Below are 20,430 nucleotides of genomic sequence, written 5' to 3' on the forward strand. Positions count from 1 at the left end.
TCAGAGAAGAAAAGGATAGGTAAACTGCAGAAGAACCATACAACAGATTATGACACGGACATAAAAAAGAATGAATAGAAACATACATTAACATGGATGATTCTCATAGCCTAACGTTGAATGAAAGAAGTTATATACAAAAGAGCATGTGATTCCATGTGTGTGCTGTTAAGGATAGACAGGCTATGAAACTCAGATTAGTGGTTACCTCTGGGTAGAGTATTAGGAAGGCATAAGGGAAACTTCTCTGATTCTATATCTGTGGTAGTTTCGTGAGTGTATATTTATGTAAAAATTTATTAAACTATATGCTTAGAATTAATGCACTTTATATTATATCTTAGTGTACATTTTAAAAAATATTTTTTTATTGATTTCAGAGAAGGGAGGGAGAGAGAGAATCATCTTTTTTTTTTTTTAAATATATTTTATTAATTTTTTACAGAGAAGAAGGGAGAGGCATAGAGAGCCAGAAACGTTGATGAGAGAGAATCATTGACCAGCTGCCTCCTGCACACCCCCCACAGGGGATGTGCCCACAACCAAGGTACATGTCCCCAACCGGAATCGAACCTGGAGCCTTTCAGTCCGCAGACCGACACTCTATCCACTGTGCCAAACCGGTTTGATTGGGGGCCTCCTACAAGCCCTCCACCAGGGATCAAGCCCACAACCCAGGCGTGTGGCCTTGACCGGAATCGAACCTGGGACTCCAGTTCGCAGGCTGACGCTCTATTCCCTGAGCCAAACCAGCTAGGGCTTAGCGTACATTTTTTAGAAGCATCCAAGGTCACTTGTATATTCGAGTGGGTATTTATCTTCCATACAATTCCAGTTATAGCAAAATCACCTGCTCTTTAGGGAGCAACTTGAAGGGGGCAGAAGAGGGAGAAGAAGAGCGAAGTCAGGAAGAACCGGCGGTTTAGACTTAGAAACCTGCCGGAGAAACGCTAGGGGTCACTGGTGTGTAGTTGTCAGAATGGTTAGCTCTAATCAGGGATATGTCTTCTGGTTAGCCATTCCTTTCTACCAGTATATCTCTTTTCTACTCATTCCTTTTTACTGTCTGTGTGTACATACACAACACTCGGGCAAGTGTTTCACTCACTGAAACCTGTAATAAGATTTTCTTCTTCCTAAAAGTGTATTCCTTTATTAACTTTTATTTATTTATTTTAATGTTACCATCACTCTTATAATCAACCTGGCTGAAATCCCAGAGTCCCATTTGACTCTTCTGTCCCTTCATCTTTCTCCCATAACCGGCCTTGCTTTGTGTCAGTGCCTGGCCACTGTTTTCAGTTCTTAAAGTCCCTGCCCCATTTTAGGCCCATATCACTCTTTCCATAAGGTAATTACTGCCCTGGCTTCTTACCTTTCCTCTTTCTTCTGGAATATAGCGCAGATCTTTAAACATCACTTTTGCCATTACCCTACTCAGGAGCTTTAGTAGCTTCTCGTTATCTTTGTTCATGGCCATGTCTCCAGAACCTCTTATGTGGGATGCTCTGGAATGTCTGCATTATGTCCTACTTTACAGGATAAAATAAAACTCCTTAAACAAGCAGTCTGCCCCTTCTCTGGTGCCAGCATCCCTTCCCTCTTATTCCTCCTCCACATACAAACACACAGAAGAATTTCTCCTTTTCTCTTTGCCTATTCATGCCCTGGTTACCCGACAAGGCACCAGGGAAGACATCTTTGCTAAGACCTCCCTGCTCATGAAGCTTCCTTTGCCCACTGGATCCTTAGCGCCTAGCACAGTTTGGCAGAGTATGTGTTGAATGAATGAAGCTTTCCCTTACTTCTAGAGCAGGGGTGAGGGAACTTTTTTTCTGACAAGGGGCATTTGGATATTTATAACATCATTTTTGGACCATGCAAAATCATCAACTTAAAAGTTAGTCTACTATATTTGATCGAACATTTAATTAACTCACCCCTAATGCCTTGGCAGGGCCAGACGAAATGATTTTGTAACCTTTGTAATAATATGAACAATAAAGATTGATTTAAAAAAAAAAAAATGATTTTGTAAGCCAGATGTTCCCCGCCCCTGTTCTCCAGGAAGGGATTGCCCTATTTACAGCCTCTGTAAAGCACTTATGATCTGTGGCATTCATGTTGCATGTCTCAGTCATCATTGGTTATCTTGAATATGATTATGTTCTTGATTTCCTTCCCAGTGCCCAACAATTGCTTCTTAGAAAGGAGGCACTTGTCCTAATCTATACTATTACTTGTAATGTTTTTCTGTGGATTTTTAAGGACAGGATCATGTTTTATTCATCTTCAATCTCTAGTGCCTAGCATAGTGCTTAGAATGTTATGGATACTCAGTAAATATTGAAATGAATACACAGTGTTTTGCTCATCCCAAAATAGTCTACATTTTCACAACTATCCTTCTATAATGTTTCTGAACCTAAATTCTTAGTGTAATTGCATGGATCAAAAATGCCTCTAAGGAATAAACCCTTAGAGGAGGTTGTAAGAGTTCTTTGGGCTTTGAAAGCCTGTCGATTAGAACTATGGGGGAAGCAGAGATTCTGGTAAAGTTGCTTTCTAACTTCCAGACCACAAGGTGGAGCTCTACAATTAACTTTGTCCACTGAAATGTGCAGGGCTTCTGGTGTCCTAACCTAGTGATTTCCACACTTTTTAAAAAACTGGTTGTATTTTTAGAAGATTTTTAAATATTTTTATTGATGTCAGAGAGGAATGGAGAGGGAGAGAGAGATGGAAACATTAATGATAAGAGAGAATCATTCATCTGCTGCTTCTTGCACGCCCCCCACAGGGGATTGAGCCTGCAACCTAGGCTTGTGCCCTGACCAGGAATCAAACTGTAACCTTCTGGTTCATAGGTTGACGCTCAGCCACTGAGCAACACTGGCCAGATGATTCTGACACGTTAGAGGGCATCAGAATCACCTAGGGGAACTTGTTAAAGAGCTCCTTCCTAGGACACAGACCCAGAGATGGAATTGCTGATCTGGAATAGTGGGACATGTGAATCTGCCACTTTTTTTTATATAATAAATTTTATTGATTTTTTTTTTACAGAGAGGAAGAGAGAGGGATAGAGAGTTAGTTAGAAACATCGATGAGAGAGAATCATCGATCAGCTGCCTCCTGCACACCCCCCACAGGGGATATGCCCGCAACCAAGGTACATGCCCCCGACCGGAATCGAACCTGGAACCTTTCAGTCCGCAGACTGATACTCTATCCACTGTGCAAACCGGTTTCAGCGAATCTGCCACTTTTTAGCAGATACTTAGGTGATTTAATAACTTTGCTTATGCTGCAAGATGGATGCTGGTTATTCAGTAGCCCTTGTTGAATTTTCTACTATGTTTATTCAGACCCAGGGTCTTTGACTTTTGACTGCTTTTGTTAATCCTTGCCTAAGGATATTTTCCCATTGATTTTTAGAGAGTAAAAGGGAGAGGGAGAGACAAAGAGAAAGAAATTTCAGTGTGAGAGAGAGATACATGGATTAGTTGCCTACCCTGACCAGGGCTGGAGATCAAGCCTACAATAGAGGTACGTGTCCTTATTGGAATCAAACCCATGACCCTTCAGGGCTGATTTTCTATTCCCTGAGCCTCACTAGCCATGGTAACTTCCTAAAATTTGATTACTAATTTTCCTTTTGAACTTTTATTCTAAAAATTGTATACATGATATAATTAATAATCCTATTTACCACACTCTTCCTTTTTATTGACTGCTAATTAGCAAGCAGATGAATTTAATTCACTTGAAGTATGTATTGCACTTCATGAAGAAGTTACATGAAGAAGTGGAGATCTGGGTGTTCGTTGGCAAATCATTTTGCTTTCTGGGCCATAGTTCTTTGCCTGTGAAAGAGGACATTGATTCAGTAATCTTCCTGCTATTTTTCTGATTTTATGCCGCTCTGTTGCTTACCTTCCAAGATTAGGTTTTGTGGGCAGACAAGATATCAGGAGCCATATGAACCTTGATGAAACCTGGATCATTTTGTTTTGTTTTTGTTTTCTTAATGTTCCAAGTCAGTGTTTTTCAAACTACTGCCTATAATCCATTAGATCATGCATTTAACAGCTATTTACTGAATGCCTGTTATGTGTCTGGCACTGTTTAAGCACTTGGGACACACAGGGAAATGTTATAAAAGCTAATAGTTCACTGGGAAAAGACAAGAAACAAAGTAAAATACATACATTACATGATATGTAATATGGTGATTTATGTAGTAGAGAAAAGTAAAGCAGGCCAGGGAGACCAGGTGTATGGGGAAGTTGCATTTTTGCATAGGGTATCAGAAATTCAGAGGTAAGTAAATGATCTATGCTCATATCTGGGGAAGAACATCCTGGGCTGTAGGATCAGCAAGTGCAAAGGTCCTGAAACAGGAGCATACCTGATGTGTTCTAGGAACAGTAGGGAGGTATCATGTGGTTTAAGTAGAACAAGGTAGCCGAAACCGGTTTGGCTCAGTGGATAGAGCGTCAGCCTGAGGACTGAAGGGTCCCAGGTTTGATTCCGGTCAAGGGCATATACCTTGGTTGCGGGCACATCCCTAGTTGGGGGTGTGGAGGAGGTGACTGATGGATGTTTCTCTCTCATCGATGTTTCTATCTATCTCTTTCCCTTCCTCTCTGTAAAAAAAATCAATAAAATATATATTTTTTAAAAAGTAGAACAAGGTAACTCTGGAAGGTGGCGTCAGAGACATAATGGATGAGAATAGAGAGGGATTGTCTAAGGTCTTGTTGGCATTGTAAGGAATTTTATTTTTACTGTGGTTGAAATGGGAGAGCCACTGGAGGATATTTAGCAAAGTTATGATGTTATCTGACTATATGGTTCAGTATCCCTCTGGCTGTTTTGTTCAGGATAAACTGAAACATGGGTTCAAGAACGGAAGCAAAAAGACAAAAAATAGGAAGCTCTTTCAGTAATCTAGTGAGTCATGAAATCAGTTTAGGTGTCACAAGTGTTTGTTAAATAGAAAATATAGAATAAAAAGTCAATGCATTGCATATGGTAGGTGGTAAGTATTTATTGTTCAATGAATTTGTGCTAAATAAGTGTGGGTATACTGGGATGCAGTATAAAATGTCCTTGTTACAAAAGTTTACTATCTAAAAAATTGAAAGCTGTTATTTTAGGAAATTTCTATTACTGCTAACTAGAGGTACTTCGGTTTTTGGACACATTCTCAGTGAGTGACTCCTGTATGAAACGGGCTGTCTTCTGTAATCATTCTCACCGTCAGCAGTCTGGCTTTCTCTCCCTTTTCCTTTATGTTCCCTTCCTCTCTTGTTTTTGTGTAAGAGATCTTAGTAGAAGGTACCAAATTGATTTTTGTTTTCAGACTCTCATCTGCTTAGGATTTTTCCCAGAGTTTGCTTCTTTCCTCTTTAACATTTCTCTAGCTTCATGGCCTTGAAACCTACCTAATAGCACACTCGCCCCAGTTTCTTTTCCTGCCTATTTACCTGCGGATATACCCACTCACTTCTGCACTGTTAACTGTTGCTGTAGCAACTGGCGTCATCTCAGTCTCCCCTCTTCCTCTTGCTTTTCTCTTCCTTCTGCCAAGCACTGTTCATTAAACTCTCCTTCGCTAGTTTTATACACTGTGAGGTCCGGGCTGATAACATCTTTCAGAAGGTAGAACCAGGAATAGTTTTAGGATGATTTTACTGGCTGCTTATGAAATTGCTCTATTTTCTGTAGCTTGGAAAAGGAGGTGTTTTGAATAAGCCAGGCCATCTGATTAACTATTGTTGAGTCCCTAATTCTGTGGAAAATTCATGAGTGTTTTAGAACAATCTGTTATGGCACTGCCTTTTCATTCATTTTGAAATTTTTGGTAGTTCTGCGTGGCTTTTGGTATCTTTAAGACAAATGCAAAAACTTGGACTCTAGTTCTTCAACTCTGGACATGTCCCTGTTCTGGAAGATAGTGGTTAGAAGCATGCCAATGCCTGTTGTCCATGTTTGCTGTGTGGAGGACTGGACATGCCATTTGGTTATCTAAGGTCTCTTCCTCAGCAATTTAGTCAAGGTCTCTGCGGACCTCAGTCAAAGTTAAATTTCTGGATGTTCAAAAAGGGAAAGAAATTTTACCATGTACACGGAAGTTATATATTTCAAGCCAGAGAGGCTTAGAGTGAATCTTGTTCTAAGGAAAAGAAGTTTGTTCATTCACAGATCACAATGTATTTTTCAGGGTGATTGTCCAACAGTTCTGCTTTCCGAGAGTGTCTGTCTTGGAACTGAGGATTATCTTAGAAAAAAAATGAAATGGTTAAGGGATTATTGGGATCCTGAACACACTTAAATGGAACTGGTATGGGCTGAGACTCCCTGAACTAATTCTTCTTTACCTAACTCTAATGCCTCTAGGATTTATCTTTCTATGGATTGTGTTATAGGGAAGTACAAAATGACCCATATTCCTTATAGGTTATTTTGCCCTAAAGCAGAAGCTGGAGGATTTTTTTTCTGCTCCTGTAGACCTTGGTTTTGCCTCTCTGGTTATATGATACCAGCTCTGATGTCTGTGATGTGGAATAACAGTGCTTTGTCTAAGCATTTCACAGGTCTTATGAAACTTTCAGATAGAAATGAGGAGGAATTCATGTCAGTGGGCTTTGGAAAATCTTATTGGCATCATCAGATGAGTTGCTTAATTATGGACTTAGGGAAATCTAGGTTTGTGGAGCCTGATCTGGGAACTTTTATGATTGCTTTATCTTGTGCTACTGGACAGGATACTCCCATACTTTACCTGAAAACAACCTTAACTTTTTTCTCTTCTTCTTCTTTTTTCCCCCTAGTTAAACAATGATTTTATTGCTCGAGTACATAGATATTTTATGCAACCAGTGCAGAGGCTGTGGATGACTCGTATTTCCAATTGGGGGGCAGGACTCATTTGCTCTTATAATTTATATCGAGCCAACCGGTGAATACGGCTCTCGATCAGAATCAGACGGAATTTAGCATCCTTATCTTTTCTGTTCCTCTCAAGATGTTTTCAAACGGCAACAGCTTTCTTAATTAAATGGTAGATGTCCTCAGGAAGATCAGGAGCAAGTCCTTTAGACTTAAGAATTCTCAAGATCTTATTGCCCGTCACAAAACGTACTTGTGTAACGCCATGTGAGTCTCTCAGGATTACATCGATCCACACAGCAAACATGGACAACAGGCATTGGCATGCTTCTAATCATCTTCTTGGCCAGTTTGTAGATCTGCTCCTTCACGTGGTCAGATGTCAGTCAATTTCAGCCAGGTGGGGACGCTGCGGCGGTAGGGCAGAGCAGACTGGGACAGGCCCTTCTCAGGAGCGTGCATGCGACCCATGATGGCGGTGGATTGGCTGTGGAAAAGAGAACTTGTTTCTCTTCTGTTTCAAGACTATAGCCTTGGCAAAGTACTCCTTTTAATGTTCTTTTTACTCCACTCAAGCAATAAAGAAGTCCAATTGAGTATTTGAGCCGGGTGTGCAAAGACTAGGAAACCACGCTAGTGAAGAATATTTTCCTGATGTCGGGTTCTCTTGCTTTTCATGCTGGGTCTTTTGCATGCTGACCTTTGGATCACCTCCTACCCCATTTCTACTGCATTTTATGACAAACCCTTGGTTGAAGAAAGGTTGGGAATATTGCTTTTATTTTGTATAGGTATATTTTGATTTAAACTCATTTTAATTTGTTGCTAGTCCTTTCAAAATACTCATCACTTTATTTGGGTGTATAATGGTGGTCATTTCTTTGGAGGAGTAGAATTAGTGGCATCTCTGTTATTAAGATCAGAATCTAGAAAGCAAGTCAGGATTGAGGCATTCTTGTTATATACAAGTATCCTCAGTTTTTCAAGAAGAAATGAGAAACTTCTTCCTCTTCAGAGAATGTGTTGAGGACAGCAAAAACAAAACAAAACAAAACAAAACAAAACAAAACAAAACATTTCATGCATTGTTGGTGGAGTAGAACTCTAATCTTAAAAGGAATTGGAGATCTTTCTGTTAATAGACATGTGGCTGTAAAAAGTGCCATATAGTTTGGTTGGCTTTTCATCTTCTTTCTCTCCACCTGGCTTCCCCCCCTTCCAACCCCCTTCTCATTCGCACCCCCCAAAATTCCAAATGGAACCATGTTTCTCAAAGTACGGTTTCAAAGTTGCATTTATCACAATTAATTTGGATTGTTTGTTAAAATCAGATCCCTGAACTAACTTCCCGGATTGCATTAGAATAGTAATTTTCAACCAATGTGCCACAGGAATCTTTAAAAACATGCAATACCTGACTCTTATATAGAGGTACTAACCTCTTTTCCCTTAGCTTGTCAAAGCTAACACAACAATAGCCATCTGATGTGATTGCCCTGCTTTGAACCATAAATATATAGATCATATAATAGAGTTGCACCTTATTGGTTAATTCTTGGTACCAGAAACTGTTATATACAACTATAGGTAACTGATTTTTAAAAAATATATATATATTTTTATTGATTTTTTACAGAGAGGAAGGGAGAGGGACAGAGAATTAGAAACATCGATGAGAGAATCATCGATCAGCTGCCTCTTGCACATAACCCTCCCCCCCACCAGGGATGTGCCCGCAACCTTGGTACATGCCCTTGACCAGAATCGAACCTGGAACCTTTCAGTCCGCAGGCCGACACTCTATCCACTGAGCCAAACTGGTTTCGGCTGATTTTTTAAAATTCACTAATTTTTTGTAAATCAATCAAAATTACACTTTTTTTTTGTCAGATCTGCAAAAAATATATTTTTTGGTGTGCCACAGAATTTTAGTAATTAGCTTATGTGTGCCAAGAGATGAACAAGGTTGAAAAACACTGGATTAGACTGTCTGGGGGTGGATTCTGAAAATCTACATCTTAAAAAAGTAATTAATTAATTTTAAAAATCTTTATTTTTGAAAGTATTATATATGTCACCCTGCACCCCCATTGACCTCTTCTAGCCCACCCCCCACCCCCACCCCAGGCTTTCATCACCATATTGTCTGTGTCTATGGGTTATGCATATAAGCATCCAAGTTCTTTGGTTGATCTCTTCTCACTCACCCATCCTCTCCCACCTTCCCTCTGAGGTTCGACAGTCTGTTCCATGCTTCTATGTCTCTGGATCTATTTTGTTCATCAGTTTATTTTGTTCATTAGATTCCACATATGAGTGAGATCATGTGATACTTATCTTTCTCTGACTGGCTTATTTTGCTTAGTATAATACTTTCCAGGTCCATTTATGCTGTTGCAAACGGTAAGCGTTCTTTCTTTTTTACAGCTGCATAGTATTCCATTGTGTAAATGTACTACAGCTTTTTTATCCACTCATCTGCTGATGGGCACTCGGGATGTTTCCAAATCTTAGCTAGAATCTACATTTTTAAAATGTCCAGTTGATTTCTCATGCACATTATACTTAGAACTGAAAACAAGAGGATCTTTGACATTATATTGTGACTATAAGGGCAAACTGCTTCCAAGCACTTACCATTCTCATCAGGAGGAGCCAGCTGCAGAACCCCTAGAAATTCCCATTAATGTAGCTCGCTTTCTGGATTTCTGGTGTCATTTCACCCCTTTGGAAGGAATTAAATTTTGCACCCAAACGTGAAGTATTCTGTGTTGTAGTTGCTGCTCTTTAAAAAAAAAAAAAAAAAGTGTGTGTGTGTGTGTGTGTGTGTGTGTGTGTGTGTATGTGTGTGTGTGTGTGTGTGTATATATATATATATATATATATTTTTTTTTTTTTTTTTTTTAATTTTTTTTTTCCATTGAGGAAGGGAAAGGGAGAGAGAGATAGAAACATCAATGATGAAAGAGAATTACTGATCAGCTGCCAACTTCATGCCCCCCACTGGGGGTCAAGCCCGGAACCTGGACATGGGCCCTAATCTGGAATCGAACCCTGACCTCCTGGTTTATAGGTTGACGTTCAACTGCTGAGCCACACCGGCCAGCCTTTAGTAGCTGCTGTTCTTTAAATAGCACCCCTAAACACTTTGGGGGCAAGGTTCCTATGTACCTACCCTATCAGTGTGAGAAATAGGAGTTCCCTGCTCAGTAGCATAGGCAAGAAAATAGCAACTCTCCCTAAGGCCCTTGTGGAGTGGCCAGATTTCAACCATTGGTCTGGCAGCCTGGCTGGGGATGGGATGGGCCCAGATTCCTGTCCTAGGCAGATTACTACAGACCTGACTGAAACTGCAGAGGAAGTTCCTGTTAACAGATGGAAAGGGCGTTTGCCAGAGGCCCCAGCTTTCCTGTGGGGTGCCTGAGCTGATACAAACCCTTGCTGCTTGGGCTGGTGGGGCACAGCCAAGTTTCTTTTTGTTGAGTCTTGTTTCCACCCCCAACTCCTCTTCAGTCCTACAGATGCTGGTTTATTTGCACACTCCATGCTGATCTTGGGTTGAAAGCCTCTCATTGTTTTTGGACTCAGTGTTTAGATAACACCACATGCCTGCAGGAGCGAGGGCTCCCTGTAAAGGAAATGCCTGGCTCTAACAGCCCCGTCATTATTCTCTGTGTGTGAGTGACTGTGGCCTGTGTTTAGGACCGTTATAAGAACATTTTTCTGCAGAGGTTATTAGTTGGGGCCTGCAGGGATACCAGGCTTCTTCTTGATGTTTTAGTTCTAGGGACTGTTCTAAATCTTTTTCCTGACATTCCAATCATAAAAATTAGAGTCTGTTTGCCCAAGTCTTGTTTCTACAAATAGCTGGAGTACCAGAGTAATCTTGTTTCTGGTGAGAAGTCTGTTTTGGGGACACGGGACTGACTGGCTAGTTGTGGTGTACACTGTGTTTTTATGACCAGGCAAGGTTGGCAGCTGCCTTTGTACTGATTTCAGAGGCTCTTTTACCCATGGAATATCTCTTTCTTATTCCCTTAATTCCCCCATAAACTTTTCTTACCAAAAAGAAAGGAAAAGAAAAATGTGTTCTCTTTTAATATTAAATATCTTCTGGTAGTATTTTTTTTAGACTTTTCATAGGAAATAGTTTTAATCCCCAATTAATTGCTTTTTAAATGACTTGACAAATAGTTTCTCCAGTTCTTAGTATGAAGTCCCAAAAGAGAATCCAGTTATAGATGTGGTAAAGGGAAACAAGTCATTTTGTTCTTCTAGTTGTTGTAACTGCTTGCTCTGCATTTAATTAAAATTTTTTCTTTAATATTTACTCTTGAGTCATGCCATATGAAATATAAAAGTTTTTTGTGAACAGATTAAAATTGAAAAATAAAGACAAGTAATAAAGTGATTTTTGAAATATATTCAGAATTAACTATAGCCCTGGCCAATTGCTTGGTGGTTAGAGCATTGGCCCATGGACCAAAGGGTCTTGAGTTTAACCCAGTTAAGGGCACGAACCTTGGTTGCATATTTAATCCCCAGCCCGGTTGGCAGGAGGCAACCAATTGATGTGTCTCTCTCATGTCGATGTTTCTCTCTCCCTCCCTCTCTCTCTCCCTCCCTCCCTTCCTCACTCCCTCCTTCCCTCCCTCCCTTTCCTCATCCTCTCTTTCTTCCAAAAAATCAATGGGAAAAATATCCTCAGATGAGGATTTAAAAAAAAAAAATGTTTTTAAGAAATTAACTATAAAGTGCCCGGCCGCTGTGGGTCAATGGTTGAGCGTCAAGCTATGAACCATGAGGTCATGGTTCAATTCCCATTCAGGGCACATGCCTTGGTTGCATGTTCAATCCCCAACCCGGTTGGCAGGAGACAACCAATTGATGTGTCTCTCTCACGTTGATCTCTCTCTCTCTCTCTCTCTCTCTCTCTCACCCTCTCCCTCTCCTCCCTCTCCCCCTCCTTCTCCCTTCTACTCTGAAGTCAATAAAATTTTTAAAAAATAATCTATACTAATAAAAGGGTAATATGCTAATTAGACTGGGAGACCTTCCAGAGGTCAATCCAGACAAAGGAAGGTGGTGGGGCTGAGGCAGAGGCAGAGGCTGTTAGAGGTGATCAGGCTAGGAGAGGAGGGCAGTTGGGGGTGATCAGGCTGACAGTGGGGGCCAGTTGAGGGTGAGCAGGCAGGTGGAGGGGATAGCAGTTGGGGGTGATCAGGCAGGAAGGCAGGTGAGCAGTTAGGAGCCAGCTGTCCCAGATTGGAGAGGGTGCAGGCTAGGCTGAGGGACACCCCCCCCCCCCCATGCATGAATTTCATGCACCGGGCCACTAGTAAAGTAGAATTAACTATAAAGTATCTGTTACTCTTTCTAATGGTTCTTATGTCTCTAATAAATATGATAAATATATCCCTTAAATACCATCTATGATTAACAAATTATCATGGGCATGACTCATCTCCCCGCATCTTGATGGAATATGTGTTTGATTCTATAGTTAGCTCAGGTAAATGAAATGGCAAATCATTTTAATTTGTCTCTTTTTTCAAGATGCTAGTGTTATCCTTGAAAGTGAATTTAGTGGTAATTCACCTTTTGGAGGTTGAAAAGGGGAACTAGTAAATAACTTGCTTTAGTGTAGTCAAGGAGCCTCTCCTATCCTTGTTATTACCTTCGAGCTTACTGCAGAGAAATACCTTTCTTCTGAAATTGAGATTACAGGCTTGACTGGAACCTGGGCACATTTTGGGGAGAAATAAATGCAGTGTGTTTTGCAGACTCTTGCCCAGCCTGTCTCAATGCCCTAATCCTGTGCTTTCTGCCTTCTAGTTCTCTCCTACGCTATGGTGGCAACCTGTCCCTTCAAAGTGCCATGAGTGTGCGATTCAATAGCAATGGGACTCAGCTCCTGGCCCTGAGGCGCCGCCTGCCCCCTGTGCTCTATGACATCCACTCCCGCCTGCCTGTGTTCCAGTTTGACAATCAGGGTTACTTCAACTCTTGTACCATGAAAAGCTGCTGTTTTGCAGGAGATCGTGATCAGGTAAGTGCTTTCTGCATCCCACCCATCCCCCTTTTTTAAATTTTTTAATTTTTTTTAATTAATCCTACCAGAGGATATTTTCCCACTATTTTTTAGAGAGAGTGGAAGGGAGAGAGACACAGAGAAAGAAGCATCGATGTGAGACACATCCATCAACTGTCTCCCACACACATCCCAGCAGTATCGAGCCTGCAACCAGGCACATGCCCCCCCAAACGGAATTGAACCCAGACCCTTTTATCTGAGCCAAACCAGCTTGGGCCCCACGCTCTTGCTTTCCTTTAGATTGCTGTTCCTGTACTGGTCTTTATTTCTCTCTAACATAATGTCAGATAGGAACAACTGAGGGAAAAGAGTAAGTGTCTGGGGGTGTTCTGGTTTACTAATGAGTTTCTTTATCAGGGCAGCCATTGAGTAATGTGAGGCACACACCATAAACCGAGGCTGGCTACAATATGGTTCTGAGCAATCTAGCTCTGCCAAGTTTGTGAACAGATTTTAAGATTCTAAGACTGTATCATTTTGAAAGAAAGGAGAAAGTTTATGGAAAATTAGCTTGCCAAAAAAAGAAATGTATCAATAAACTACAATGATGAATGAAACACTCTAAGTGCCATCCAAGAGACATATATCCTGAATGGCCCCTTGGGACAGCATCTTTTTTCTTGGATAAAATGGGCTGAGCAACTTATTTGAGAGGAAGCCAGATGCTGACTCTTTTTCTTTTTATTGCCAACATCACAACTGAGGAGAACCCAAGCTGTGAATCTCCAGCCTTTTCACAGTCAGTATCAAGATTGATACTGACTTAGAGCTGGCAGTTCAAAAACATGCATTCTTGACTGTCTGTCTTGGCCATAGAAGTTCTGAAGTGGTGTCAGTGAATGGACCTATTGGACTGGTCTGAGTAATCAAGATGAAAAAAGACAAATATAAAGAAAGATTGATCAGATAAACAAATGGACTTTTTTTCTTCTCAAACAAATCTTATTACTACTTCACATTTAGATTGGAAACAGAAACCTCATTCTGCTAATGTTTAGTGTTCTCTTTGGATCAAATTTTGACATGTAATTTGCATGCCATACTCCATCTCTTTAAAGTTATTTGTGGACCCCGGGCATAAAAGAAATAGTTCTTTGAGAACCTTTGAAATTTCTGCATTTTGAAGGCAGGTAGCTAGGACTTTTCTTCTTAGATTGAGCTTGTTAGAGAATCCCCGATGTCATAGTTTAAGGGTTAGTATATGTAGTAGGAGCATAATATATGCTTGTTGAATTGGGTTGAATGTGAAAGAAGTTGTGAATACATCTTAAGTTGTCCGGGCTAGGGATTTCCTCTTTTGTAAATAGAGAGTATATACCCAAATTCAGAATTTATATTCAAGTCTGAGTCCTGGGGCCTATTTAGCTGTGATCCACACTTGAAACCACTAGGTGGCCTCAGTTATATAAGCATTGTCTCCTTGGAGAGGCCACAATGCTAATGACTGTTTTTATTGGCAGTTTGTTTCTTGGGTGGGAAGAAACTAACTGCCAATAAACAGTCTAGAAATGAACAGTCTCAGAATAGAACAGACCATTGTAATTGTCTGCTCTGCAGATTGATTGATCTAGTTTCATTTAGCTGTGGAAATAATAACCAAGCACCTCCTTCTCTCTTCCTGTCCTCCTTTCCTTGCTTTTATTGATTATCCATCTTCTGTCAGTATGTATGAGATCCTGTTTCATTTAATAACAAAGAGTAGGCACCATATGTGATGGTTTATAGGCTTTTTGCCAGAAACAAGGGACTGAGGGAAAGGTGAAAGAGAATGGATTTTGTGTTTCCTTTCAATTTCTATATTAGTAATGAGGCATGGAGTCCTTAAAAGACTCAGAATAAAGGCTTCTAATCAATATGTAGAACACCATGGTTTCTTAACCTTGGCATTATCAACATTTTGGTCAGTTAATTCTTTGTTGTGCAGGGTTATCCTGTGCATCATACGATAGTAGCATCCTGTCCTCTTCAAACAAAAAATGTTTTCAGACATTGCCAAATGTCTTTTGGGAAAGGTAAAAGGAGGGGGCAGATTGCCCCTGTTTGATAACCTGTGGCCTAGATTATAATTACCCGGTTTCCCCAGATACACTGGGACAGGTATTGCCACATGCAAAGCCACACAAGGTATTTTGTGATGGTTCTGGTTATATACATTGACAGGATGTAGTTGTTTTGCCTTTCAGATTATATACGATGATAAAAACATTGAATGACTTTTGATTTTCCCTATTCAAATTTGACTGACTTGTTATTTGTGACTTTTGTCCTATGGAAAGATTTTATGGGTACTATATAGCCTCTCTGACAGACCAGATAGCTTTTTGATTAGGGTAAGTGGTTCTTCTATGGGTAAAGGAGGATGAAAAGTCATTGAATCTAACTTTGGGTGAATTTTAAGTCTGTTTATAGTCCCTGTATATATTATCAAAAGTATATAACCTGCCCTAGCTGGTTTGGCTCAGTGGCTAGAGCATCTGCCCGCAGACTAAAGGGTCCCAGGATCGATTCTGGTCAAGAACCTGTAGTTCCGTTGCAGTCTCAATCCCCAGCTAGGGTCTGGGTATGTGTGGGAGACAATCAATGTATCTCTCACACATTCATGTTTCTATCTATCTCTCCCTCTCCCTTCCACTCTCTCTAAAAATCAATGGAAAAACACCCTCAGATGAGGATTAACAAAATATATAACTTAGGGTATAGGAAATAGAGATTTATGTTTACTTATGTTGTCCACTCCTTGGGGACTAAGAAATGTAGCTATTCATCATTATCTTGTGTCCATTGCCTGTCACACTGCAAGGGCACAATAAATATATTTGTTGAGGTGAGTCTTGAGTACAAAGTGTGTGGGGTTTTTAGCTTTCTGGGCCTATTTTTCTGCTCAACTTCTTAGAGCTTTAGGAAAGTGAATTAAATCATGGATTTTTAATGAAACTAATCTGAGTTTATATTTTTTAAGTGTGGCACAGAAGGCCAAACTTCCTGTCTTACTCCTGGAATAAGTCTCTCAAAGGTGATTTATAGGCTCTGACTTTGCACACTCAAGGCTTAAACAGCAGCTGCCACAGTTACAGTATGATCTGTAGGACTAACATGTGCAGTCTTTGACCAGTCTAGACAGGATCTTTCTTGCTGCTTTCACATTCCAAAGACTATCCTTTGCTTACAGTGGTCTTTACATTTGATCTGTTCTTGTATAATGTAAGAATGTGCACAGCCTGAGGCTCTGTGCTCTGGAACTCTTTATGTAGTCTTAGGCTGGATAACTATCCCAGAGAGAAATCTGAAAATTTCCATAATAGGAATGAACATGGTAAGAAAGGCACTAAGTGACCTATCTATCTGAAATAGTCTTTTGGCTTTCAATTACAGTGAGACCAGTCAGTTCACACAAATAGACCCAGATATACTGCCAGAGAGCATGCACTTTATTTTAGACTGTCTTAGGTTCACAAAATATTCATTAGTATTAAAATGAAAGGAAAATTTCAACAAATTATATTCAGGGAATAAAGTATGAAATAAGCTGAGTCAACTCTGTGTCTCCCCCTGCTCATTACACAATTGTATATGAATTCTATTATACAACTGTTAGAGATCGTTTTGTATAAACCTTCCTTTTCCAGGGAGAAAACTGCAGCTCAGAGAGGTGGTACAGCTTACACAAATTAAGATATAAGTTTGTAGCTGAGCCAGGACTAGAACCCAGACTTTTGAGCTTTCATTAGATACCCCTTTGCACTATACGGTCACATGTAATGCCAGCTATAGCAAGGCAAGTGGCAAAAAAGAGTGGATTGGTCTAGATCAGCATTTTTCAACCGCTGTTCCGCGGCACACTGTTGCCTGGTGTGCCGTAGGTGCAGACAAGACAAGAATTTTATAATTTTTCACTATTTTGTTTACTTAATATTTCATAATAAAGTAATTATAAAATACTTTCTTTGTGTTTATTTGATTCCTATTCAAGAGAATTACTTTATATATAGTCAATATAGGCACAGAGTTAAATTTTTTAACATTTTCTAATGGTGGTGTGCCTCGTGATTTTTTTCATGAAACAAGTGTGCCTTTGCCCAAAAAAGGTTGAAAAACACTGGTCTAGATGTACCATAGGGAGCGGTGGGGGACTGTGGCCAACAGGAGAGACCACCCCATCTAAATCTAAAAGACTCCCATTTGAATCTTTGACTCAAGTTTTAGCCCATGGTTGCCAGGAGGGCCACTGGGTGTGTTGTGTTTGTTTTTTTAGGGGATGCCAGAAGTAAAGATTTATATGTGAAATCTTCTGATTTTTAAGAATTGCAACAAATTCATACTTTATTGTATGGATAAAACAAATCTGTGCACCATACCTATTTTTCTCAAGAACCACCAGTTTGAAACTTCTGTGCTTGAGCAGAATGTTTTACTCTCATGTTTAGTTTCATGGTCTGTTACTAATTCATAGGTGAGTGGAGACATGTTCCTTTTTTTTTTTTTTTTTTGTCTCTTACTAAACCCTTCCCAACTACATGCTTCCCCCCACCCCGTCTTTTAAAATAAGAAAGCAGCCGAAACCGGTTTGGCTCAGTGGTAGAGCGTCGGTCTGCGGACTGAAGGGTCCCAGGTTCGATTCCGGTCAAGGGCATGTACATTGGTTGCGGGCACATCTCCAGTAGGGGGTGTGCAAGAGGCAGCTGGTCGATGTTTCTCTCTCATCGACGTTTCTAGCTCTCTATCCGTCTCTCCTCCTCTCTGTAAAAAATCAATAAAATATATATATTTAAAAAAAAAATAAAAATAAGAAAGCAGATATTTACTGAGCGTCTGCTCTGTTCCAGATGCTATGATAGACACATTCACATGACTGCCAGGCAGTAACTTGTTTGAGATTTTTATTTAAAACCCTATACACAGGGCTGGACAAAAGTAGGTTTATAGTTGTATGTGAAACACAGTTTATTCTTGTATTATTTCCCATATGAACAACTGTAAACCTACTTTTGTCCTACTTAATATAAATATATTTCTCTTTTCCATGTTCAGCCCAGCTAGAGAGTGGGTCCAGTTTCTGAGTAGAGGAGCTGGGGATTGAGCAATAAAAGAAAGGAAGAGACTAAACACAAAAATAGAAGGAAAAAGCTGGGAACCGGGTGCAGCCCTCTTCTACTGGAGAGACAGTGACCCATATCTGATGCAGTGTGTTTATTTTATACCTCACATACCAGGAAGTTTCACCAAAAGTCAAGACAAAGGAGATTATTTGCATTCTTGAGTACGCCCTAGCATTCCTGGTTGCTAGACTGGATTTACATATTAAAACCCACTACCCTACACCTAGGCTGAAATGAAGGTCAAGCTGATAACATCCTTGACTTTTTGGCAAAGCATGTTCCCTGCCGCCTTGGGTTCAGCTGACAATTTTAAAGAAATGCCCATGTGCCTTCCCAGGCGCTCTCTACACTATTGTATGTCTTCCCACTTTTGGCTGAAAATACATGGTTTATTTCTAGTATAATCTTTCAATTATTCAAGTTTAATAACTTCTATCAGATAAGGTGACATAAGTGACATGAGATTGGCTGGGCATCCACAGAAACAGTTAGTACACACTCCTGCCCCTTCAAAGCCTGAATTTATCTTTTATCTTTCTTGGCCAGCCCACCTTCTAGTCTTAGTGAGGAATCCTGCAGTAAAACAGCATTCCTTTCTCTCGAGCCTGCCTGAACCCAAAGGTTCTCCTTGCTTTGTCATACTTGGATTTTTTGTGTTTGTTTTTCATTTTCTCCCTGAAGCCAGACTGGGTATACATTCTGTCTCCCAAGCTTCACATTCTCCCCTGTATTAATTTAGTGAGCCAATCTCTCAACAGAGTTAAAAAAGAAGGCCAGCCAGCACTAGCAGATTTGGCTCAGTAAAAGAACATCGGACTGAAGGGTCCCGGATTCAATTCCGGTCAAGGGCACATGCCCTGGTTGCGGGGAGCTTGTAGGAAGCAGCCTATTAATGATTCTCTTTTATCATTGATGTTTCTACTAGTATATCTCTTTCCCCCTCCCTTCTCTCTGAAATCAGTAAAAATCTATTAAAAAGAAGGCCAATTTTCCACCTGCTAGCTCTTCTGGCACACACTCGTAGGACAGCACTTGGCTTTTGTTCCTTTTCTTTCACAATTTCTTAAATGGCTCTTGTCCTAGATTATGAGAATCCAGCAGAACAGCTCAGGCTTCTGGAAAGTTAGTCTTTCAGGCCAACAGGTATATGTTGCCTGGAAATGGACAGTGTGGTAATTTTTAAATCTTCCCTTGCTTTAGTTTCAGCTCATGCCTGGCTTTGGTCTCATCTAATGTCTGTCCCTACATCTTGTTGAAAGAGGAATGCAAAAGTATAATACAATATTTTGGAAAGGGCTGAGCACAGAAGGGTCTGAGCACTTGAATTGCTTTACACAGGTCTTTCTTTTGAACTTAATGTCAAGGCCTCTGAAATTTTGATAATTTAATAATTTTATCTCATTCCTTGGAGAAAAGAGCTTGACTTGTACCCTGTGAATCCAAAAAAAAAAAAAAAAAAATGGCCTTGAATACATGGCCTGGCCTCAGACATTACATCACCACTCAACTTTTCTGTGTTGACATTATATGGGTATAGCAGAGGTGCAGGAATTCACCAGTTAGTACGCTCCAGGCCAGTGAAGCACCTTATAAAGTTATAACTTTATTTTTTGTATAATTCCATGCAGTACTGATTACTCTCACTTGGGGGCAGCCCACAGGTTCTTCCTCTGAAATAAAGGCACACTTTTTATGGGGGATGGGGGGGGGGGCGCATTTCAACTCTTGGGTTCCATCCTGTGACTTTAGGCTAATTTCTTCTCTTTGCCTTTCTTTCATATCATATGTTTTTAGCCCTTTAGCTTCTAAAGCAGTTTCTTTTAAACAATCTTCCAATGACCTTTGGGTTTGGTTGGGTAGGCTTTATCTGCATATGAAACTGAAGCCTATGGTGGTTTGAAATGGCAGATCTAATCGATAGTAGAAACAGGACTAGACTCAGTCTCTTGTCTGTGATTGTATCCTCTTCCTTATAAGCATGCTACTACCTGTGTTGTACAGATTAAGTGGTGATAGCCTCTTCCATGGCTGATGGAAAAAAGCTGAATACAGAATGTTGTGGCAGAGGAATTCCTTGTATGTGTTATTTAGATGAATATTTAAGGATACTTTATTTTATAGAAAGTAGCATTAAAATAATCTCTTCATTAAGTCAACTATTTATAACTTTTTGAATCCTGAGCCTCTCTCAAATTCTGAAAGCTATGAACATTATTTCAGATTTATTAAAATAACTGAGCTATATGAGGTTCTAAGTAGGAAAAATTCTATTAATAATGAAATGCTCCATTAAAGATAGATAATACTAGTCAAATAATCAGTAAGGGGAAAAATTTGAAAATG

At 40.1% G+C, this 20,430-nt stretch overlaps 1 protein-coding gene and 1 pseudogene across 5 annotated transcripts in view; one reads left to right on the top strand and one right to left on the bottom strand.

Annotated features, from left to right (window-relative positions):
• Positions 1 to 20,430, top strand: part of DCAF5 (DDB1 and CUL4 associated factor 5) — a 100,690-nt gene that overhangs the window by 38,424 nt on the left and 41,836 nt on the right. For all 4 annotated transcript variants that reach the window (XM_084866387.1, XM_084866386.1, XM_084866388.1 and 1 more), the window contains one exon: positions 12,733 to 12,946. In XM_084866387.1, coding sequence (XP_084722513.1) covers positions 12,733 to 12,946 — 214 coding nt within the window. The remainder of the gene's footprint in view (positions 1 to 12,732; positions 12,947 to 20,430) is intronic.
• LOC311614554 (small ribosomal subunit protein uS15-like) lies at positions 6,819 to 7,474 on the bottom strand (annotated as a pseudogene). Its single transcript has one exon. The product of its transcript is annotated as a small ribosomal subunit protein uS15-like (transcript).

The sequence above is a fragment of the Pipistrellus hanaki genome (genome assembly GCF_964339955.1).
Source record: "Pipistrellus hanaki genome assembly, chromosome: 1".
Lineage (NCBI taxonomy): Eukaryota > Metazoa > Chordata > Mammalia > Chiroptera > Vespertilionidae > Pipistrellus > Pipistrellus hanaki.